Below are 25,541 nucleotides of genomic sequence, written 5' to 3' on the forward strand. Positions count from 1 at the left end.
GAAGGGGGCAAAACCAGTCACAAATTGTTTTCATATGTTTTAGCCAAATACTTGGAATTTTTATGTTAAAAGAACACACTTGTGATATGAAGGGGTTTTCTTCATTTGTGAAAAGTCTTAGCATTCAATGATAATCTGAAAGCTTCGCAAAGTAAGGTGAAAAATATTCTTGATGCTGTTACTGACAATGTTGATATACTTCAGTGTTGCCATCTAAGAGTGCAGTTAGGGTTGCTCTGAATATTGAGAACTATATAATGCATCTTGTGTAGAATTCCAAGAACTCTTGATTATACAACACCAAAAATTTGCAGTTGTTTGGGTTTTTTGGGTTTGGGTGTTTTGTTTGGGTTTTTTTTTTTTTTTTTTTTTTTTTTTAAAGCCATTAAAATGGAGCTGCTCCTGATATGCTGTGTCCGTAATTATGGTGCTACAAAAAGTTTATCATGACTGATCTCTCCAGTTTTCAAATTTTTATTCAGGTAGGCAGGATAAACATGTATCAAAATGTATCTAATACTGTCTTGCTGGGGAAACAGAGGGGGAAAGTGTTGGTGAGACTCAGTGGAATCTGTTTGTTTTTTTTCTCCAGAGGTATTTTTCATCTTCAGTAAATTCTGTCTGGGGCTTTCTGCTGACTCTTTCTCACTCCTGTATGAAATAGTGATTTAGGAAGTTATTTGAGAGAAACTTAATAGGATATACCTTACTTGAGACATCTAATTTTCCTTCGGTGTTTTTGCAATTGAAACTGGTTTGCAATGGAGGAAGACCCTGCTGCACCCTTAAAAACACCTAATAATCCTACAGTTATGAGTACTTTGAAGAAAGGAAGAACGGCAGTACTGGATAATTTTGCAGTAGATTTGGAAAGAAACTAGAGGAGGACTTTGAAGAGAGATGTCAAAGTCCAATATCCTGTCAACTGTAACCTTTCCTGAAGTCTTGTATTTTTCAAGAGGCTCTAAAATAAAGTATGTTTCCAACTGTAGGCTGCGTGTAGAAAATTTGAGCTAGGCTGGCTTCTTAGAAGGTAGAATTACTAAGCCTGTGTTGTGCCAATTATGTTAGTTGTGTGGAGAGGAAGTCTTTATGTTTGAATCTGCAACCTGTTGAAACTCCTGGAAAATACTGATTCAAGACTAAATACTTGGTTAGCTGAACTATAAATCAAACTATAGACAGAGAGGGGCGGAAGCCACTAGTTGGGTCTGTTCTAGTCTCAGCAGAACTGTGTAGATCCTTAACTAAAGATGTTGTGCCCACTTTCTCTTTCCAGAATACAGTCAGACCTTATGTTTACTCAATACTTTTATAATCTGTTAAACAAATAAACCTTGACTTGCTGATCAAAGAAATACGGGTTTCGAATATATTGGACTAGATTAAATTCTCACATAACTGTGTAACAAATCTTCAAGTGTATGAGCTGAAAGTAGATTTTGATAGACCATTCATTAAAAGGACTTCTCGAAACAAAAAACTCACTGGAATCTGGATTTTGCTGCTATTTTCTCTTTAAAACTTTGTCATTTGTATTCCTGTTTTCTTAAATATGTTACTATGGTTTATACTCCCTACTAAAATTATTTCCATAACTTTAGTTAGAGAGGATCAGCACCTGAAGATTTCGATAGTGATTGTGGTTGGGAGGGGAGGGGGGGAAATGGGCCTTTTCAGTAACCCAGACATCAGACTTGTAACTTTTAATACATTGCTGCTTAATGACAGAAGTGATATTTTACCCGTCAAAGAGTTAGTACATGCCAAAGGATAATTTTACTGCCTTTTTTCTGTGTATGCATGTGTAGGTATTTTGTTTGTGGTGGTTTTATTTTTTTTTATTAAAGGCCAAAAGCAGTGGGTTTAATTTTTCAGGACATATGCTTAAAACTTAAGAGGGTGGACTCTAAGATAGGTAAGAAGCTGGCTGGCTGAAGGGGGAAACAGTGATTGTTTGTAGTCAACTTCCTCCAGAATTTTTTTTTCTTTTTTGGAAGGCTGGAGTTCCTCAAAGATTAATTTATGGGCAGTTTTTCTGTCAAGGACATGAAGATATGAAGCAAAGTATCTAAGGGAATTACCAGAGGGGATGAGAAGAGCTTGCTTATTATTGTAAATAAGGGCTGCAGAGGATTAGGATTGTTATCGAAATATAAAGCAGGTAAACATAATTTAAACTGAAGGTTAGTTTTGGCACAGGAACAAATTGATGCAGACTGACCTACTGTTCGAGATGGAGCTTGGTAAGCTTATTGGAGGATTTAATTAGCATCGTGTTTGCAACAATAGTAGGTGGAATGTGGTGTCCCAGTGGGGGGAATTGCATCCAGCTTTTTGTTACAAAATGAAATAGCAGAGTTTTGTATGTCTTATTTAGGGTCACCCTAATGCACAACTTGATATCTAAGAATTGTTTCATCAAATACTGACCTTTATTCTTCTGTTTGCTAAATTGCCTTTTTTTTTTCCCCTCCCCTGCCCCCCCAAGGGCTTGGATGATTTTAGATCAATACAGAAAGAAGTCAAAGCTTTTCCGTACTAAAGTTCTGTTAGCTCCACTGGGGGATGATTTCCGCTATGCTGAGAGCTCAGAATGGGATCAGCAGTACCAGAATTATCAGAAGCTGTTTGATTATATGAATTCTCATCCTGAGTGGCATGTTAAGGTAAATACAACACTTTTTCTGGTTTGTAAAGAAAACAATATTTTTCAGTATTTTGAGATTGTTCATGGAAAAAAGTTGTGTTTTGGAGTCTTTTTTTTTTTTTTTTTAAACTGTGGAGCTTTATATATTATTTAACAGCAGATTGGTTTGTCTTGGCAGATTACATTTTTTTACCTTTACTATCTCCTCTCCCTCCAAAACAAAAACTTTGCTATTAATATCTGCTTGAAAACTATTAATAGTATCCAAACTAGATTATTTTAGTGAATAGCTATTAGGTTTGATTGTTTTCTTAATACTCTTGTTTTCACAGGTTTCAGGCATTGTTATTTAAGGCTTGCAGCTTTGTTATTTAAAAACATTGTATTTTCTTATTAGAAGTTCAAGCAAATTTTGTTGTTTTGCTTGGGTCCTCTTGGTTTTATGTCCCAAAACAAAGAAACGGAAAATCCTAAGAGGCGCCATTGCTGGCACATGTTGAATACAGTAAAATCTAAGAGATTAACCTGGCTACAAAAGGAGTGAATATACTAACACAATTGTCAGATGAGATATCTCTTTAAATCATTAATTATGTTTGAGTGTTAATATACACATTCATACATTCTAATGTGTAAGCTGAGTACTTTAGAGACTTCGTGCACTATAGATGTTCTCTGTACTCAGACACCTTTTCATCATCTTTCAGCATGGGAATAAGAAATATGGGACCACAACCTTGTTTTTTCTTGAGTATCACATTGAGAGCACTATTGCTGCTTTCACATTTAGGCTTTTTAAACCTGTCTGGTCTCCTTCATGTATTGTTTGTGTGTGTATCTTTTTCCTCACCTTTTCCGAGACCTCCCCCATTCCTCTAACTGCAGATTTGAGTAGTTCCTTGTAGTGTGTTAGTTCTTCCTGCTGACTTCTGGACTTGTGTTCTGCATAAGAAAGATGATCTCTTGGGATTACAGTTTCTCTGAGAGCTGGATTTTGCATCTGTTTCCTATGGGATGTGGGTGACATGACATATGTGAATGCCTGCTATGTTTTACTGGAGGAGATAGACCTGGAGAGTAGTCTTCTAAACTTTTTAAATCTAAAGCTCTTCTTTTAAATCTAAAGCTTGCTGCTATCACCAGCTTTACTCCCCTCAAAATGGATATAGTGTGCAGGTAGTTACTCTTTGGATACTAACAGCAGTATATTTTCTGTGGTCAGCATTCCTACTAACCTGAGCTGGATGATTTCTTCTCTGGGGCAAAACTTGAAGTCTCTAGCTCTGAGGTCATTCTTCAAGGACCACTCAAGTCCTGAGGCATCTGAAAGATCCTTATCTGAAAGGTTCTGCTCAGCCCATTGTCAAGGACTCTAGGAGTCTACTTCATTAGCCCTGGCTTGCCTGCCTGGATTAATGCCTTGGGAATCACACCTGCCCTTGGGGCCCTCCTGGAAGTATCCAACCCTTTTTCTGCTTCTTAATACCCAGACAAAAAGATACGCAATCCTCTGGTTCAGCCACTTCATACCTAGGTTACTTTACTCAGCTGGAGCACTGTTGGCACTGGAATGTGTCTCCTTTTCATTTTATTTATTTAGTTGTTTTTTTTCTTTCTCTCTGCCCCCCACCCCCCCACACCCCCCCCCACCCCCCCCATTGTTTGGGTTTGTTGTTTTGGGTTTGGGTTTTCCCCAGTGGACTGTAACTCCACAGGCAAGTAAGAGGTCAAGCTCAGCTTCCTAAGAACCTAGATATAAAGGAAGAGTTCACATTTCTTCCTTAAGTGCTGAGATGCCTAGGATATTACTACTTCCACAAGGGACTGCATATTCTGCCTTTCTGATTTTATGAGAGGTTTACCCTTTCAGACAAATTTGAGATGTTTATCTAGTGGATATATATATCTGTTAGCACTGAGATTCTCATGCCAGCAACTATTCTATGTCCCTAAAAGTATGTGGTAGTTTACTGTAAAAGATATCTATTTTGCTCTCTGGGAGTTTAATCTCTCATTTGGAGATTTCCTTTACATCTGTTGTGCATAAATTAAGCTGAGACTTTTTATATGCCACTAGAAGAGTCTACCAGGTTATTTCACTGTTTCCACTCACCTGACATTAGAATTAGTTGTCTTCGATTTTGCTGGTTCCTCTGGTGAGGTTTTCTTCCTCTGATGTAACGCAGCATACAGAAGGAGGTCACCTATACTTGATTTCTCTTGGTCCATTGATGATTTTTTTTTTTCTGAATTATGTCTTGTAGGTGTCTATGATAGGGAAAAGGCCAAGTGTCCTAGAAGTGCCTGATGAGGCAAGGATCACTACTATTGGGATTTTTGTGGCAATATGTCTCTTTCTCTGCTTCACTGCCATTCAAAGTGGCAAGTTATCATACTGTATCCACGTAACAGATACCTGGATCTTCTGAATGACTTTGAGTGAATACTGTTTGGGTTTTTTTTTAAATATTGAAATAGCACAACTTTGTTTTCACAGTTAATACTCCTTATATTCCAAGTCACTTTTAAAAGATTTTTACTAAAGTCTTGTTTTCTGGTGTTGTAAATTGTAGCATGCTACTTTGTACACTTGTTAAAAATAAAAAAAACTCTAAAAAAAGGGACTTAAATTTGAAGAATTATCACTATAGTTTATTATGTGGATACTTGTGGTAATGTGATCTTCTGTGCAGTTCCCACTTCCATTAATTGTTTTTCCACCCTCATTCAAAATCCAGTTTGCTTTCTATGCCTGTTTTAACAACACCTCTCAATGCTGGCAACATTGACACCAGTCCTTCTCCCCTTTTTTTTTGGGGTGTCCCCCCCTTTTTTTTTGTACCACTCAAGCTTGAGGGTACTGTCTTTTGACCTATTCTGTAAAGGGCTGTTACTGCCTTATTTGTCTGAACATTTTTAAAAATGACCAGAAGATAATAAATTTTTTGTACTCCCCCATCTTACCTCTCTAAAGACAATTTCTTTGTATATAGTCTTAAAAAAACAGCTTCTGAAAGCAAATGCTAATTTGTTGATCAACAGTCATCTTGCGTTAAGCATAAGTTGGAGATATGAAGCACAACAGAGTTAATTTTGAAAATGCAGCATTAAGACAACTGTGCTCTTGTTGCATTACATTGTTTCTTATTGAGTCCAGACATCTGCTTACATAATATTGAGATATTATGTGGCTCATGTATTAGAGACTTACTCATAAGACACGAAAGAATGCTTTGCTTATTTGTTGAAATTTAGCTTGTATTTTAGATACTGATTTATACTTCAAAAAAAAAAATCATATTTCATGAATCATAGAATTGTAGATAGGTTTGAGTTGGAAGGGACCTTTAAAGGTCATCTAGTCCAACCCCCCCTGCCACAAGCAGGGACATCTTCAACTAGATCAGGTTGCTCAAAGCCCCGTCCAGCCTGACCTTGAATGTTTCCAGGGATGGGGCATCTACCACCTCTCTGAGCAACCTGTTCCAGTGTTTCACCCACCCTCATTGTAAAAAATGTCTTCCTTATACCTAGTCTGAATCTACCCTCTTTTAGTTTAAAACCATTACCCCTTGCCCTGTTGCTACAGGCCCTGCTAAAAAGTCTGTCCTCATCTTTCTTATAAGTCCCCTTTAAGTATTGAAAGGCTGCAATAAGATCTCCCTGGAGCCTTCTCTTCAAGGCTGAACCACCCCAACTCTCTCAGCCTTTCCTCATAGGAGAGGCCTCTGATCAAGTTCCATCCCTCTGATCATTTTTGTGGCCCTCCTCTGGACCGACTCTCCAACAGGTCCATGTCTTTCTTGTACTGAGTTGAAATGAAGTTGAAATGCTTTTGGAAGCATTCAGCTTGTCTGAAAAGTGTGCAGGGAAACTTTAAAGCTCTTTAGGATAGGATTTCTGCCATAATTCTGTGGGAAGACTGGCATATTTCTGAAATGTATATGAAACCAAGCATATTCATTCTCTTCATAAGTCTAAAAGAAAATGGAACTATGTTATAGTAATTTTAATTTTCATTCAGGCCCAGTTTGGAACTTTATCAGATTACTTTGAAGCTCTGCGCAAAGAAAGCAATCTGGGTGAAAAGAGCAGCAATTCCTTTTTCCCTGTTTTAAGTGGAGACTTCTTCACCTATGCAGACAGAGATCATCATTACTGGAGTGGATACTTTACATCGCGACCCTTCTATAAACGCCTAGATAGAGTCCTGGAATCCTACTTACGGTAAATACTTGCATCCAGTGAAGTCATAACATATGTCTTGGCACATGAGAGAGATAAGTGTATAAGTACTCTAAATCTGTTGGACAGATGGAAGAGTGATTTTGAAATGCACAGTTTAAGTTTACTTACAATAAGGGGAACCTAAATGGCCCCCAAATGTAGTTCTTGTTACAAAGATTAGTTGGTGTATCTGTTTTTTTTAGTAAATTCACAGAAATACAATGATAGTTTTTCCATCCAAACAAGTAAGTTGTTCTAAAATGCTATTCAAGTGATCAGCAAGTCCTGACTCCATGAAAAATAGCAGGTAGTATACTTTCTATTTCTATATGTATTTTATTTCTATCAGATCAATCTATCATTATGGCTATACTATGAACTCTTTGAGAGAAGTACAAAAGTGCAAATTTTACAAGGGTTGTTAGAGGCAGTTGAGAATTAGGAATATTGTGTGCCAAGTTATCTCAGATTGTAAGGTACTGCTTTGCTAAAAAGTGTTTGCATCTTCTTTAAAGAAAAAAATATTGCTGAATTTTGGTAACGGAGTATGTAAGTGGTTCTTCCTTGTAGCAGCTGTAGATAAGATGCATTTTAAAACTATTTAGCTGTATTTTAAGGCTGCAGAAAGAAATCTGGGACAGATGCATATGATGTAAATGCTGGACATTTCATCTATTTCCAAAACTTGGAAATTCTGTTTCCAAAAGATTATTCTTCTAAGGATCCTTAGTCAAAGGACAATTTGTCTTCTGGAAAGACCCTGTAAAACACACCTATTGTAGTGCTTGTATATGCTGTTCCGACCTTTTTGAGCTAGAGAAGAACTTTTGACAATACAAAAATGAATTGAGCTGTTATGTACAGTGTACCTTTCAGTTTAGTTTGATACATGCTGCTTGCAGTTTTTACGTAATTGTCACCTATATGATGCATAAAGACAGAGAGACCAAACTGAATCCAAAGGTATTTTTCATGTTAACAGTTAATATCAATGCACAGTCTGAAAACCCAAGTTGAGAATGATTTTAAAATTCGTTGTTGTACCTAGTTTAAATTTGAATGTATGTACTCCCTGACAGCTTGGGTAAATGTAAAAGTTAACATATTTTCCAGTTTTCTTTTTTTTTTTTTTTTGCATGCTTAGAAGTTCGTTTTACATTTGTTTCAAGAACATATGTTATTTTGCTTTCTTTGCTTTTTATAACATTAACCTGAATCTTCTTGGTTTCTTCAAACACTTGAGAAACCTTCATTAAGCTCAAATAAAGTTTGAAAAGGAATCTAACACTTTGCAGACTTACAAAAACAGAACTGTAACCTTTTAGGAAAAGGAGATAAGGGAAAAAAGTTAACAGATGGTTTCCCAGAATTTCTACAGGCATCTTTGTTAGTCAGATATTCATGATGACTGGCAATTACAGGGTTTCTTTTTCATGACATAAATGTAGATTCTCATAAAGCAAGTGAGAACCTAATGGTAATATTTTAGTGCTAGGTGTTTGCATAAGAAATGGGAGAGAAGGGCTCTGCATTCTTTTCAGTCTAAGGGTTTTTGAATCAAGTGTTCTCACTGTTCAGGTGAATGTATAGTGAGCAGGTGCATGAACTGCCTAAGTCTTTAGGAGAATTTAGTTTGCTTAAAGTACAAATGGCAGAATAGGTATTATAAAGAGTGTACAGATTAATATATTTCTTTAAGATAATTTTATTTGTTTAATAAATTGGTTTTTGAAATGGGAATTGTATGTCTCCTGTAAGGCAGTCTATCCTTACTGTATCCTTTTAAGATCAGAGCTGTATACCTCACACATTTGTGAAAATGGTATGTTACTTCGTACCGGCATATTTTTATTTTAAAGCTCTATTTTCTATCACTGAAGCCTTGCAGGAAGCTTACAAGGTGTAAAACTAGTTGATGATGAAGTACAGCAGTGATTTTCAACTCTTTGAAGCTATAAACCGGTTAAAAAGTACAAGATGAAGGTTTAAAGTACTCACAGAACTAAGCATGAGGAAAGATGTAAAAACATCAGTTTTTTTCTTCAGGTAAAATGTGTGTTGCTTTTTGCTTTTTTAAACCTATATAAATATTTGATCCTTCTCTGCAATTTCAGAGCAGCTGAAATCCTCTACTCCTTGGCTTTGGTACAGTCCAGTAAATCTGAGATGATGAGTGTCTTTCCTTCAGTGGATAACTATAAATTGCTGACAGAAGCTAGGAGGAACCTTGGACTCTTTCAGCATCATGATGCTATTACAGGAACATCTAAAGATTGGGTAGTTGTGGATTATGGCACTAGGTAATTTATTATAAACATATAAACTGAAATCTTAATTTCCCTTTGCTTTTTTAAAACAGAAGTATTTATTTCAGAGATACAGATTTGCTATAGCTAGCAACATACTCAGTACTGAAAGTGTAGTGGTGCTCTACAAGAGAAGTGGATTTGATTACCCGTGCTCTTCATTTGTGAAATATTTTTTCATCCTCTGAAGTAAGACTTTGATGTCCAAACAAAATTTCTGAGGTTTCAAAAGAAGCTATGTAGACACAGTACTGAGAGTTCTTTAATAACAAGACTATTATTTTCTGCAGTAACTATTGCGTAGCAGAACATTTTGTATCTGTCTATGCAAAGCAATGATCAAGAGACATGTTAATTTAAGCATATATTCCTTGGAAAATCCCACACCCTCTGTAACCTACTTTTCTTCAATGTGGGAAATCTTTTTCATGTTGCCAATCTTCTACTTAATTTGTCTGTTGTTGTTTATTGCTATTATATCTGGTGGGTAGTTGCTTTCTCGGTATTGACAAATTATTCTGCTAGCTACTTTGTGGATTTTTTTGAAGAAGAGTGTATGATATATATATTTATGTCTGCGTATGTGGATATATGCTTTAATTATTCATTTGTTCAGAAGGTTGTTACGTATTGGAATGTTAAGCACTGGTAAATCTGAGGTAGATGATGGTAGATGGTTGATGGTAGAGCATGTCCATTAAATAAGTTATTGTTTTGAATGCCTCAAATACTTTTTTCTTGGTTTAAACTACTGCATTCATGACAAGTATTTTTAAAGTCCATAAATCTGTTAAATTTTTATCTATTAAAACATAGGTACTATCAAAGTATAAACATGTGCAATGCACTTGGTTATGAGAGAGTAAAATAATGGCTTTTTTCACTTTACAAATAAAATTACACAGGTCTGTAAGAAATGTAAACCTTGTGTCAGTTGAAGCAGTGGAAAAAATGGTAATAATTTAAGTTTTTGTGTTTCTGGTTGTTTTTCTAATCCTGCTTAAAGGCAATCTTGACTTTGTGACCAGCGTTTCAGGCTTGTCTCCACTATAGATACTGGAAATCAAACGTATAAAACACAAACTTTCCTAAGGTTAGCATTTTGAAAAAGTACTTGGTATTTTGAGGGTATATGTTTTGTAGCAACAGAAGGGTGGAGATGTACCTCACGTTCAGTATGCAAGGTACGAATGCAAGGTACGAATGAAATTCGGAATATTTCTGCATTTTGCAGTCTGGTCACCTGTTGCAACTAGCTGTTCTTAATTTCATGCTATATTGATATTAAAAATTACATTTATTTTTCTGTAACTCATACTTTTGGGTTCTTTAATCTTTTTAAATTTTGATGTTATCACATTGAAAAAAAACAACTGAAAACTAACTAAGACTTTAAAATTTTTAACAGGCTTTTCCATTCAATAATGAACTTGAAGAAAGTTATAATAGACGCTGCTCATATTCTTATCCTGAAGGATAAAGGTGCTTATAATTATGACATATCAACTCCGTTCCTGAAGATGGTGAGCTATCTTTCTTGACTTTCTCCAGAAATAAAATGTGAACTGTCTTTTCAATACAGTTTGAGTGGCCTGGGAAAAGTCAGAATGAAATTTGCTGCTAATACCTGCTCAAAAGTCTGCTACTTATCACTGTTCATATTAATTGAAGATATTAGAAAGTAAAAAGTAAAAACTTCAGTAGTTAATGCTGAAAAAACCCCACACATCTAAAGTAAATGGGCTTATTTTGTTCCACTGAGTGAATCGCATAGCAAGACCAGGTGTTCAACTTTTCTTGTGGGCATAAATTTGTCGGTGACTTCAGTGACATGCATATGATAAGTGAAAATATAATGGTATGCAGTCCTGTAGTTTGACTTTGCTTATTACTTAACAAAGGTAGGAAGAGGAAAATTTCCATCCTGAACATAAGCCTAAGCCGAATTTGCAAGACCTGGTCTACAAAAGAGCTTGTGCTTTTTTCCTTAGCTGAAATTCTAAACAGGAATCTGCTGATGATAGTCAGCAACAGATCCCCACGTATGATTTTGAGACCCATTTTACAGTGAAGAGCACCCTGAAGAAACACACTTACTAATATTGTTTCCTTTCAAAATTCTTAGTTTCTTTGCTTCCTGAACAACAGCTCTCTGCTGTGATAGCTAGGTAGTCTAAGGAAGTCTACCTAAGTCCATACACCTGGGAATAGAGAGGAAATGAGATGCTATAGTTTCTTTGTGCATAAACATAGCAGGATTGAGACACTTCTAACGTAACTAACATGACACATATTCTGCTGGCTTAGATGTGCCAGATCTGTCATACCTTGAACTACTCTTCCAGTCACACAGGTAAAAAAAAAAAAGTTAAAAGAATTCTTTATACATTTTATTACTTTGATACTAATATATATGTGCATGCTGCATATATGTGCCTGTGGGTGTGTGCTATATGGACGTATGCCACAAATATGTCATTTTTTTTCCTGGCTGGAAAGTCTAACAAAATGAACGTGCACTTTCATAAAGTAAGAATATTTTGAAGTTGTTCATGGAACGAAGGCTTCACTTCTGCTCTGAATTGTATTGGAGGATGTTGTGGTGTTACATTTTACTAAACTTTCATTGTTCCTGTTCTTTATGAGTTTAGATTAATACCACTGGATTGTAGAAGTACTAATTGCTGTTAAAACTGTATATTGCCTAGGAGCATACTAAGTCAAACCCACTATTACCACTGTGAAAGCAGAAATTAAAAAGAAAGTTCTTATTTCAAATAACTTATTATATCTATATAAAACAGAAAAAAAGCTTATGATTTATCATAAGGAAAAGGTAGATTGTGATTTTTCTGTATGATATACATTAACTGCAGCATATAATAAACCTAATATTCCCACAGTACTTTGATCACCATGACAAAAGCTTTTTTAATGTGGGATTTGTAGATTGCTCATGGGAGAACTTCAGCATATTTACAAAAAACCTTTTGCAAACCTTGAGCAAGTAGAAAGTTTGAAGGCACTTTTTTGAGATACCATCATGGTATTTTGGTGGCTAATGGAAGCTGACATCAAGAATTACGTGGAGATGGGCATTCAGAATGGATGTTGAGAGCGTTGAGAAAGACAAATGATAAAGACTTTAAGATTGAAAATGGCTGTTGTCTTTGAGGAGTGAAGAAGGAAAAAACACATGGTCAAAGGACAGAGCAAGAGACTGTAGCAGCATTCCAGTAGATAGTAGGTACAATCGGTGCAAAATTGCCCTTCTTGAAGCTAGGAAAAAGGAAGTTGAAAATGAGACATGATGGAAGGATTCCAGAATGATACTGCATGCACTGTTTCTGCTATTCTTAATTATTAGTTACACACAAAAGCATCATGATTTTCTCAGCTGATAACTGAATACTTTGTACATCATGTGTAAGTTTTACAGGCTCTACATTAGTAAACAAACAAACTAGTTTGCTTGGAAGACAATACACTGAAAAACAGAAGAAACTTAGAGATCCCTGAATGATCCAACGAATAGGATGAGATCCAACCTATAAAAGTAAAGCTATGCAACCATTGCACCATTCCTGTATATTAGTCTTATTTCTTTGAGTGCAGAAAAAAAAATTCCATGTAAGTGGCAGTAGTTGCATTTGAAAAACATTATTTTGAGGATGTTTTGGAGTATCCTGAGGAATACAGTATTCTGAGCTTTGCACTTCAGTTGCAAAGTCTATAGTCCATTCTATAGACCAGTCTATGGTCCATTATATGAACCAATAGGAATGTAACAGTACGTCAACAGCTTGGCTGTTCTCTTAAAAGACTAACGCAATAGTGACAGCAATGGCTTGTCACTGCCTTTTCTCACTGGAAGTGAGCACTGGGTCATATTGTATTTAAGAAAAGAGAGAAACTAGTGAAAAATAAGAATTCCTCAATATTGTGAAACAAGTCTTCAAGTAGTTTATATCACACAAAAATCATATACACACCCCAAATTATGTTTTTTGAAAATCTTCTTTATGTACAATATAAGGTAACAATGATATCTGACAGAACAGTAAACTCTAAATCCTCGTGATAAATATACAGGAGTGTAGGGTTTCAGAGAGTAAATTTATAGCAAGAGAAAGTTAGTAAAAATACATGATAAGTATTTGCAAAATTTGAAGGAAGCTGGCAATTACGATATCTTGTATGCAAAAATGAAAACATGGGGGTGGCAATTTGATAGTGGTATCTAATAGAGGCATTTAATGAAAGCAAAGGTTTCTTGATAAATTGGTCAAAGTGACCCTTTTTCTTTTGTCAATCTGAAGTACTTAGTTTATAAACTTTTGTGGTTCATCATCCTGTGTAACACGCTAAAAGTAGCTCATATATTATATGTTTAAGTGTATTCAAAAGCAAATTCAAAGATGTTCTCTTGTAGGATGATGTTCAGTCTTCCCAAGATTCTTTGCCACGCAAGACGGTTATAAAGCTGACATCGCAACCAAGGTAAATAATTTATGTATTACTTAGTGTGTCTAAGATTCTTCTAGCAATATGTGTGTTTTCACTACCTAGTAGGTTTCTATGCCATTTAATTTTTTTAACTTTCACTCAAAGGTAAATTAAAAAAAAAATTTAAAAAGGTAAAAAGGTAGTCTGGCATATTATGCTAATACTATTATGTCTAGTTGAAAGACGACACAGCACTTTAAAACTATAGAAGTTTCTCACATACCACTAGTTCAGCTGTAGCAAGTAAAATAGTGTGTTTACTATGTGCTTTTACAGCATTGTAATTCTTAATAAATTATGCTTGAGGGCAGCAGTAGGAAATTCTAATTAAACATAATTACAGCTGGCTCAATTAAAACTGTGAGCAAACCTCTAGTTTTTATAAGACCTAAAAATCACAAAAAATAAATGCTGGATTGTCTTTAAAATTCAAGTAGAAGATAAACTAGGATGCTGTTTTCTTTTAACGCCAACTTTCTATTGCATTGAGGCGGCTTACTTCTTTATTTATATGTAATTCTAGAGTGTTCAGTTGAAACTGACATCCTGCTATCCCCATGAACATTCAGTATCCAACCTGAAATAACTTAAACATTCATTAAAAGTCGACTAATACAAATAAAGTAAGATGTATGGATATGAGAGCTGCTATGTGTGTAAATAGAGTAATACAAGGTTTTTGCTTACAGAACAGAAGATTTAAGATGCATTTAAAAAGTAGTGAATGCTGGTTTTGCTGATGTTAGTATTTAATTTCTCTAGTTCTAGCAAATGGCAAGCTAAGAAAACTTAGTTGCCTAATTCATGAAGGTGTCAGATTATTCAGCAGACTAACTGCTATTGTTAAAAAGTTCTAATCAGATTCTTTGAAGTTTGGTCCTTGTGAGCTTTTGGGGGAAGCTGTCTTCAGTCCTCTGAAGTTAAATGTATATACTGTGTGTATATATAGATTTAATATAAACTTGTCTCTAGAGCAGTCATGTAGACATACATACTATTTTTTTTAATAGGAGTTGTATTCTTCTATTGGAGTGCTAGATAGGTGCTAATAGATTATCTTAAACGTGTCCAAAATAGTAAAAAACTCAAGTGCCTAGCTATTTATTTAATTAAACATTTTAACTTTTTCAAAATAACCCCTCAGATATCTTCACTGGGAGAGGATTGTGTATATTGTATATAAACACTTGGCTGGAGGCAAGTTATAATGTAGACTTTCTTTGCCATTTGAGGATAGGTTTAATGCTTTTGCTTTCCTTGCCTGGTCAGCTGTTGAAATTTCCCCTATGCTCCTTCCATTGCCTGATATGCTTTTGTTTGCATTCACTGTTCCAACTTATCTCTCTGCATAGTATGCTAAGTAAGTCTTTCCCTTTTTGGTGTTTATGCATTTCAGGCATTTGCTTTTTTTTTTCCTCTTAGTTGTATATTAAGTAGATATACAGGTCAAGCTTTTTTATTTTAAAATTAATATTATCCTAGCAACCTTTTGCTGCTGTTCTCTAAACTTGTCTTAACTCACTAAGAATATAACATTGGTAGATAATAGCTAATTTCTCTGGTATTGTGAAGATACCATACAGTCATATAAGATGCAGTTCAAGTTCCAAAGACTGTGTAATCAGGGTTATGAGAGATAGAATAAAGAGGAAAAAAATGCGACGGGGGAAGAGGAGGAGAAAGATTACAAGGGAATACTGCTATTGCTGCCTGAAAACCTGTTTTTTTTATAATGACTTCCTGTTTGCAAACACTTTCAAGGCAATGTTTAAATGCACTACTTCATGTTTCCTTTGTTGTTAAAATTTTTATTTGAATATCTCTATGTTCAATTATTTTCCCTTAGAAAAATGAGCTGAGTCTTTCTAGGTTTCTAACTTTATCTCTGGTTGTAGTCTGAATCTCCACTAACATTACCATTGTGAAAAGTGGTATGTAAGCTGAGAGAGTAACTTTTGCTTAAATCTAACATGTGAATATTATGACTGTGCATCTGAGTTTTCAACGTAACCAGTCAAGATGTGAAAAGTTAATTTCAGTATAATCTTAAATTCAACTTGATAAATTTATCATTAAGGATTACTGAAATTAAACTTCAGAGTTTGAAGCCTCTAAGACAGAAACTGATTTTTCATTTCAAATTTTAAGGCATCAGCAGATTGAAAATACTGATTCTCATCAAAACTTGATTATTTGGTTATCCTCTATTCATAATAGTATTTATTGTTCATGTCTGTAGCATGAAATTTCTAGATTTCTTTCTGTTAGTATATATATATCTAATATACCATTATGTGGGATAGAAATTAAGTCAATGTAACTGGCAAGGTGTTACTTTTCTTTAATTGGCTGAATATTTAGCTTTTTGTTGTTTTGCATTTCCATGTCAAGATTATTTTTAAAAATAGATGTATTGTAAACTGATTATTCTTATAAAAGTTTGGTTCATATCACCTATAGATTTAGAGGAACATTGCTGATGGGAAGCTCATAAGATAATGCTTTTTATAATCTGATTAATTACTCAATCCTTTTCCTATTTTTTTCTCATTTTACTGAGTTGATACTGTCAATTTCAAATCTAACCTACTTTTCAACAGGAAAGTAGTTGGTAGTATACTTTTGCCTTTCTCATTCAGCCTTCCTTTTTGATGTTTTTTAGTAAAGTGTTCTCTTCATTGCTTGTGAAAGTTGTAGTCAGTAGCGAAACCTGATCGGACAGACTGTACAGGAGAGCTAGTACAACTTGATTACATGGGAAAAAAAAAAAGAAAAAAAATTCTATCTTTCAGTAGTCATTGTTCTAGTATGAAGTAGCTCCAGATTGTTGTGTAGCTGAGAAGTATCTTTCAAACTGTTTCTAAGTAGGTACCACTTTTAATATATTTGGTATCGTTTTCCCCCCACCTATGCATCTCTTCTTTGTAGTGCTCTGTTGCCATCTTTTTATGAAGCTGTAGTTTTATAAAAAAAGTAATGTGTTAATTTCAATGAAATAGGTATGTAGAGTGTTTTAAATCTTACGGTGACTCTGCCACCTTAGAACAACTAAGTGGTCTTATGATCAGGCTTTTGAGTACTGAATTTATGGTGTACTTCATTACACTAAGGCCCTTTTAACTGATAAATGAAGTTGCATGCTTTTTTAAAAAAATTGTTACTTCCAGCTGAAGAACAAAGCTTTCACAAGATAATATCCAACTAGATATGGGACTACTTTTGTCTTGTTCTGAGATTAACATATTACACCGTGTCTTGGAGACAAAGCCCATGAGTGTGCTGATAAATTGGATACTGCATCATACTTACGCGAGAGCCCTGTCCTTTGGTATAATCATTGCTTCTTGGGCATAGTCTGCCAGAGGTCAAACTTCATGAATGGTGAAAGACTTGCACTGACTGGACTTGGGATGGGGGTGGGGGAGGTGGGGGTTTGAACCTCTTGTCATCCAGTTTAAGCTGTCGGCTGTTGATGAAGGGTACGTCGACAGTGTGAGTGGCAAAATTTCCTATTTCTATCTACAATGTTTCCTGGAGACAGCATTTCAGGGGGATGTGATACATGACCAAATAACTGAACTGGCTGTCTGTACCAACTTGGATTTTGTAGCAGTACTGTTCGGCACAACATGGTAAACCTAGGAGTGAATGAGACCTAACAGTATCAGTCATGCACTTTTTTCCTTTTTTTTTTTTTTTTTTTTTTTTTTTACCTTCTGAACCTTCATGTAGCTGGCTGGGGAGTTTCAGTACTGAGCTCCATTGCACGTTACAAGCACGGTGTAAAGCATCCCATCTGAACTGAAGATACTATGATATTGAAAGATTTTTTAAAATCATTGATTTAGGATTACTTTTAGTGCTAAACCAACAATACTTATAATTTGCCCACAAATTACCTTTGTCAGCTAATTGTAGAGGAATGGTATGATATCCTTTTTATCAGGCTAGTTTAATAGCTTAGCAGACACATTTTCCACTAGCTGAAATATTCAGGTTGCCTAGGGGATTAATTCTTAGTAGGATACACTGTAATCAATGATTTCTTCAAAGATCTGTCAAAGCACCAAGCAGTTTAGTGACATCCACCTTATAAAAGAAAGATTCATTTTTCCAAATAAAGGATACAAAATTATCTGGGCTATTATCCTTACTTCAATATCCATGAGCAGGTTTTGGCATAAGTTGCAGTAATCCTGTTAGGTCCAAAATTTGTGATCTTTTTTGAGAAAGAAAATTCTAATTTACCCTTAAGAATTTGCAAGTTGGTTACCTTTTCAAAAATTCACTTGGCAGGTGTACCCACTGCTTTCTCAACACAGCACTATAATGTAGAAATTAAAGCTATGTTATTCTTTATCACACATTAAACTTAATAATGTACAAAGGTCACTTTGTACATTATTAGTATCATTATATATCATAATAATGTACATTATTTGTACATTATTAGTAGTGTATCAAATGTACACTACTCTGCCAACAAAAATTCTTGGCAGAGTAGTGTGTATGTTACTGTATTGAGTTGGAAGATGACAGCAAGGATAACTTACCAGAGAAGGAAACTTTGTTGGTATGATGCCAAAAGGGAAAGCTGTCCTGATGATGTGAAGCAATTGATTAAAGCTTCACATCAAAGGAACTGTATCTGTCTGAGCTTACAAGGTGACTGGATTGGGGTAATGTTTTAATATTCTCATTTGGCAACTTTACTTTGGTGGTGGGTTTTTTGTTGTTTGTTTTTTGACCTGTGTTGCCCATGTTGGCAATCTAAAAGTTGTCCAGTGTACTTAAGGAGACAATGCTCTGACAGCATTTGACATTTTAATAATATACATTTTAATTACCTTTTATGCTTGCATGAGTTCTGAGGCATATATGTTTCTAGTTATATACTGAAACAGTTTAAAAAAAGGACAGTTGAAACAAGGGTATTTTCAATTGTCAATGAGGGGAAAAAATGTTTAAAGAAAACAAGAAAGAATAAAGTAACACTTAAAATTAGGCCAAATTTGTGGCCATTCATATATTGTTAATAAGCACGCTTGTTCCCCAGGGGAAGGAAAAAAAAAACAAAGCAACCAACCCAAAACCAAACCAACAGTTTTAGGTTTTTATTGGATGAAATAGTGATAGTGATGCACAACCTTGTTACATTTTTGTTCAAGTGAAACCTCTGTATTAGTAACTTTAAGGGAGGTGGACAGGATGAATGGTCGTTCAGTCAAGCCTTAAGACTCTTTTCTTCTGTTAAGAAACAACATTTAATTAAACACTTGTATTCTCAACACAGTAGTGCAAGTAGTTAAAAAATTAGAAAACCCTTTGAAATTATATGTGAAGAGCTGCACTTTTAGTTTCCAATACCCTGGCTGCTTAGGCTGAATACAACCTAATGATTTTTTAAAAATTACTTTAAAGTGTTAATCTCAGTGTTCAGCTGCCTGATCAATTTACTAGATTTCAGGTGACCTGTAACTGCCATGAACATGTTCTGTTTGTAGTAATCTCAAGGCCATTTTGACTAAATTGAATGGGTATTTAAAAAGCATTCTCCCTCTTGATTTTCATGATGGAAGAGCTGTTGCAAAGGCAATGAAATGCTTGGCTGACACAGGGTAACTCAGACATCTGAATTCTGAAACATCAGTTAAAAATCATTCTGGCAAAAGTGGTGACTTTGAAATGACCAAAACCAAAAGCAAGATACATTCATTCTACTTTATAGAGGGAAGTTAGCTGTGCAACTACCTTTATGACCAAAACTGACAAATTCTGCATTGACAATGTCTATGGGAGATGAAGTGAGCGGCATGGAAGAGTTCACAGCACCTTGATCTCTTCATTCCCACTCTTTCTGTAAGGTCACAGCAGTTTTCCAGAGATTTCAGTTTTTACTGTGCGAGTTTTCTACTTCTTGTGTTAATTACACTACATGCAGGCTTATCTCAGGACTGACTCCCTGCACTGGCAGTTGACATTTCACTAGAAGTTTATCTGGGAACTCTGAAAACAAAACAACAAATAAGCTAAGGGATGAATGTCTGTTCTGATGTAAGGGATAGCTCTTTAAAACTGAACTGTGGTTCATTTTTTGAGTTATAAATTTTCATTATTAAGAAGAAAAAAAGCACCTTTGATTTGCAATCAATTGCACTCCAAAGTTTTCTGTGGAATTAATCTTTATTTTTCAAAATTCAGTTTTAACTGTCGTGTCTGAATTCAAGTTGTTCTAAAAGGTGTTAAATTTCAAACTTTTAATCATTGCTTTTTCAGTGCATAAAAATTCTTATAAATCAAACTTTTTTCAGTTTTTGGTCTGTCTTATTGTTGATAAACCAATGATGGTCTGTTCTAAATATTTTTGTTTACTGGCTGTCTTTGAAATTGCCGTTGGAAAATTACACTGGTAAATAAGTTGATACAGTTTGTAGTGTTTGTAGAATCTTTGCAGTTTCTCAAAACTGCACAAATTTATGATTTTTGGTTCAATGCACAGAATTTCAACAGTTTTTGTTGGGGTTCGCAGTATCAGTGCAATCAGATTGTGAAGGTGTTTGATGCTTCAGTTGCTATAAAAAAATACAACATCAGAATGAAAAACCCACAATTAGGTGTTACAAGAAATTTCTGGGCTCCTCTGAAAACATTGTTTGCAATGGAAGCATCCTATGAAATGCAGAAAAAATAGATTAACTAAACATCCTTCGGGGGGAGGAAAAAAACCTGGGTTTGTTTTTTCAAAAAACAAAAAGTGATCGTTATGAAGGAATATACTAGTGAAGAACTGAATACAACTGAAAGATCTGCATTGTATGCATGTACTTGTTGAAGCCGTTTTGAAAGTAGAAGATACACACTTTCCGTATATTAGTATATTTGTGTATTATTTCTTTTTTTTCCAGGCACTGGCCCCTTCAGCCTTTTTACTGGAGTTGCTTTGAGGCAATACTGTAGTTAGTCCAAGGCTCTCAAGGCACAGACTGAAGTGATATGGCATACTTAAAGTCTTTCTGCTCTTCTGAACCAGATTTTTTTTCCCTTCTAAATGCAGATTTATAAAGCCTGCACTACAAGAGGAACAAGGAAAGGATTTTAGTGAAGGTACTTCCTGATCCTGAAAAAGTCAGGGGGCTTCAAGCCCATCTTGGACTTCAGAACACCTCACAACTTTGTGGTAAAAGAAAAATTTAAAATAGTGCCTTTGGACTTAATCCTTTTATCCTTAATCGGAGAGTAGTTATGTGCTCCAGATTAGGATATGTGTGCCACTAGAATCCATCCAAATCATAGGAATTATGTGTATCTGGCATATGTAGTAGGTACATAACATTTTAAAAGTCTTGTCTTAGGTTGATGTTGGTTTTTTGTGTTCTCAAAATTTATAGTTCTTGCTGTGCTGTTGTCTGTGTTTATCGTGAATGCTGTTTTCTTGAGGGTGTTCCATGGTTTGTTCTTGAGAAAACCATGCAACGGTCTTGTTTCCTGTGAGAGTAGAGGGATGGAATATGTGCCTATCGTCTGCCTAATTCTCTGCCTTTTGCATGAGCAATGGATATTATAAAGATATATCTGCAGAGTTATAAAAAGAGAATTGATAGGAATGTGTGCGTGTGAGTTTTCTCACCTTTATTAACGAATCTAAAGTTTGACTTTGGGTTTGTCATTGGGTTTGTCATTAGGAAGGGCATTCCTGGAGTAATTCAGAATTCTGAAATGTCAAGCTAAGATAATGGGACTTTTTTTAAGCACAGTATCATTGTTTTTAATTATTTGTATGTTAATCAGAACTGTCAGCCATTACTGCTTTTAGAAAGAATGTGTAGTTTTAACATTATAGCTCTATTTCTAAACTAAGTATCTGACTTCCTCTTCAAATACTGTTATAATAGTAGTATAATTCTATTTTGTGTTAGTTGAAACTCTGCTAAATTCTTGTGAATTTACTTATTTATTTATAGTACCTCTTTTTTTATTTCTTAATGTCACCAGTTTGATTTTATAATGAAAAGCTGATCTGTGGATAATAGATTCTGTTTCCACCTTTGTTTTTATACCTTCTGAAAGCAACACAAGTTTATATTGTGTGCTTGTAGTTTCAAGTTGAGATCAGATTCCTACTAAAGTTGGAATCCTACTAAAGTCATAAACTGGAAAAAATGTCTTATTTAGGAAGAGGCAAAAATCTTAATATTTGTTCACATATGATAATTGGTTATATATATTCAAGATTAATATTCTACTCTATAATAAACAGTTTAATTGGATTATAAGAGTTGCTGCTTGAAGTAAACTGATTTGGTTTTTGTTACATCTGTGACAGTATTGAGAGTCCCAAATTTGGATTCTTAAATTTACAAGAAGCTTAGCTGGATGTGATGCAGAGGACCATGTTAGCATTATTTATCTTATCCAGTTAAATAAGATGAAAAATCTCCTCAGACATTATCCAGTCAATGAAAAGCCCATTGGGAAGGTATCAGAATCTCCTTTTGGGGAGAACTTGCTTCTCTCTGGCTATATAAAGGATACCTGTTTGCTTAACTTGAATTTTTATTAAAGCACCCATATTCCCACTCCCCCAGATTTCATGTTCACATCTGACAGTATATCTGAAACTGCAGCTTTTTAATCATAAGGTTTTCCTCACAAAGGACTTTTCTGCTTAATTAAATGACTAGGATTGTATAGTTATGAAAGCTAATGGTTTCAGCATCTACCGTGTCTCGGAGGAGGTGTACGTTAAAGCTGTAGCAATTATTGAAACTAAGTGTTGTAATATAATTAAGTGTGTTGATGCAGTTTAATGCACACTTTCACTGTAGTTTGATTTGGTGCTCTGAGCTTAACTTAGTATAGCTTTTTGTGAAAGTTCATTCTCATAATGTGCAGATTAAATTAAAAAACCAAACAAAAACAACAAAAAAACCCACAAAACACTGACCCAATCAGGAATATTAAAATAGATTTGATCCCCTTTCTTTAAAACTGGAAAGCAAAAAAGCAGACTTGGCATCATGTTTTAATGGCATCATGTTTTAATTCCACGCTTTCATTTAATTTCTAGTCAGTTGGTAAAAATGCATTTTTGCCAGTGCTACCTTCACTCAGTTAATAGACAGACTTGCTGGTTACCTAGCTGTTACTTAAATGTTCATTGATAAATGTTGGATATCACATATTATTCAACTTATATCCTTGGGTATCCATGTGAGCAGGGTGGAGGTTTTTGTGCAAAGTAAGGCCAAAAAGCAAGAAATTCTTTAGTTCAGATCATAAAATCACAAATTGTTTTCTATTTGTATCAATAATACTAATAGAGTAGAATGTAAATAGTTTATAAAATTTGAAGTCATACTGGTAACAAACACTCTATATAGGATTAGAATTTAAAACTATCTTAGTAAACTGGAGCCAATATTTCATAGTCAAAGAATGAAATCAAGCAGTCAAGTGAAAGTATTACACACCACATGGAAAAATAATGTGGGGACTAACCAAATAGACATTAGTGAAGCAGAAAAAGACTAGACGTTACTGAACATCAGATTGAGAGAGTTACTTGTATGACATCAGAAGCAATTTTGCTTTTGGATGATTTAAATGGAAATGGTCTATGTAAAATACAGCTGAAATAGTGTGCACCACTCGAGAGTGATGAAGGCTTCATCAAAAATATGATATCTAGTTTTAGAAAACGTGCTTTGAGAGATGAGACTTTGAGAAGGCTTAACATGAAGGCAAGAGTGCTAAGTTGAAGAAAGCAACCAAAGAGATGTTGAAAGAGTATCATCTGTTCAGTTTGAAAAGATTGATAATGAGGAACATAAATCTATAAATACATACAGGTTTGTTACAAAGGGAATCAGTTGAATCAGTTGTAATCAGTTGGAGGACATAATTGGAAGAAATGTTGTTTAATGTAAAGTAATTAAAAATTTAATTGTCTATTAGCAAAATGGGTGCTTGAGCGCAGAACAGTATAAACAGTTTTAGGTGTTTTCAAGAATAGTGATTGCAGCATTTGCCAAAGGTTGTCCTACTGAATTCTCATTCTGGTTAAGAGGTCAAACTACAGCAACCTTCTAGTCCACTGTTTGGGTTCTTTTAATTAATATCTAGATTTGCTTTTTGTCTCTTGAATTTAGTCTTGAGAGTCATAGCAAACCAGCGTATTTTGCAGTACCCAGCATGGCCTAAGGTTATAGGATAGTCTGTTTTGTACATACCATCTTTTATTTGACCAACTGGAATAAATGAGAAGTGGACTGGTTTAAGGCATACAAGACCTTCCAGAGAGCTGAAATGTTACCTGATATTTGTATGAGAACTAGTTGCTCTAATGAGAAAACAGGTCTGCTTACAACTGCTGTCCCTAATGCACAAGCACAGCAATTTGTGCTCAGTTTGTCATATGGACAAAAGGAGTCTCCTGTTTAGGATAAATAGTTTTTTTCCTCTGACAAATGTTATTTGGTGCTGGGCAGGTCTGATATAAAAGGAAGACTGTTTCTGTATTGCTTTTGATGAACGAGCTGTCTGAGTGCTGGGTATTTTAACAATTTTACACATTAAATTTTTGCAGAGTAATATGTTTATTTTGTTTTAATTTTTTGTTGTTTTTACTATAGGTAGGTACGTTTGTAATGAGGTGAGAAGTGTTGAGTAGAGTAATAACTACTTAGATTAGTAGCAACAGATCTGTTCTCTATAGGAATGCAAAGGTCAAGATATTTCCTAATCCTGGAAAATTCTGAATTTCCCTCTGCCTCTCCCTCACTTCCGCCTGTTATGTAGCATATATAGTACATGTATGTGTATGTATCCAGTTATATTTATAAAGAAATATCCTAAATTCCTATTCCTAACACCAGATTTCTGTAAATTAGTTAGTGTGGTTTGATATGGAAGTATATTTTCCCTTCTGGAAAAAACAAACCCCTCTGATCCAGAATTATTCTGGTTTATGGGTATTACAGTTTTTGTTTCCTTTCTGAATATGAACTAGGAATAAAATTATTTTTTGATTATTGGACAAGTATCCATGCATATGTCTTCAAAAATATGTTAAATAATTCCTCAGGAGCTTATGGATTTTTTAACTCAAAATTAACTGACAAATTAATTTCCTCATTCTTCATTCCCTTATTTTTTGGTAGGGTTTGCCACTATTAAAAGAAAGTTGTGAGCCAAATGTCGTTGGTAATAGTTCAAGATACACAGAGGCTTAGAGTTCAGTGTTTTGAATAACGTGTATTAGAAAAAGTATAATTTGGATGAAATCAGGAGAACTTTTTACATTTCAGAAATAAACATTCACGTGGCAGAGGGGGAAAGGAGGATGGTTTTAAAAAATACCTGCAGAGTCAAATTTTCTTTAAAACAATATTGAATCAGACTTGAATACCTTCAGAAACTGGATTGGTCACATGATCTTTATGCATAAGATTTTGAATGACCTTTGGACATTCAAAACTTTCTCTGTTACCTAACTTTCTTGCTAAATAAATTTTGAATAGGACTGAAAGGTGTCTTGAAGTGCTGTGAAACATACAGTTTCTAAAGCTCAATTTGGTAACTGATAGAAGAGTTGTAGAAAAAAGCATTAATCTTCTGTCAAGGAGAGTGTCATGATCATGAGCCTGCACAGATGGCTTTCGATTAGTCTTGTTCCTAAAGGAATATTAAGAACACAGCTTGAGATACTAGAAAAAGTCTAATTTTTGAAGAACCAGAGAAGCAGCATGACCAGATGATTTCAGTTGATATCCTGAATCCCTCCCTTTTTTTTAATGAAGTCGATGAAAGGACACTTCAAGTTGTATATATGGCATTTATAGGGCATTTTTTTA

At 34.8% G+C, this 25,541-nt stretch overlaps 1 protein-coding gene across 1 annotated transcript in view; it reads left to right on the forward strand.

The window, feature by feature from the left end:
• The window catches only part of MAN2A1 (mannosidase alpha class 2A member 1), a 111,497-nt gene that overhangs the window by 42,216 nt on the left and 43,740 nt on the right, over positions 1 to 25,541 (forward strand). The window contains exons 8-12 of the mRNA XM_075526549.1: positions 2,492 to 2,669; positions 6,675 to 6,877; positions 8,992 to 9,177; positions 10,592 to 10,706; positions 13,616 to 13,683. Coding sequence (XP_075382664.1) covers positions 2,492 to 2,669; positions 6,675 to 6,877; positions 8,992 to 9,177; positions 10,592 to 10,706; positions 13,616 to 13,683 — 750 coding nt within the window. The remainder of the gene's footprint in view (positions 1 to 2,491; positions 2,670 to 6,674; positions 6,878 to 8,991; positions 9,178 to 10,591; positions 10,707 to 13,615; positions 13,684 to 25,541) is intronic.

This window comes from Mycteria americana, chromosome Z (genome assembly GCF_035582795.1).
Source record: "Mycteria americana isolate JAX WOST 10 ecotype Jacksonville Zoo and Gardens chromosome Z, USCA_MyAme_1.0, whole genome shotgun sequence".
In the NCBI taxonomy this organism is placed as follows: Eukaryota; Metazoa; Chordata; class Aves; order Ciconiiformes; family Ciconiidae; genus Mycteria; species Mycteria americana.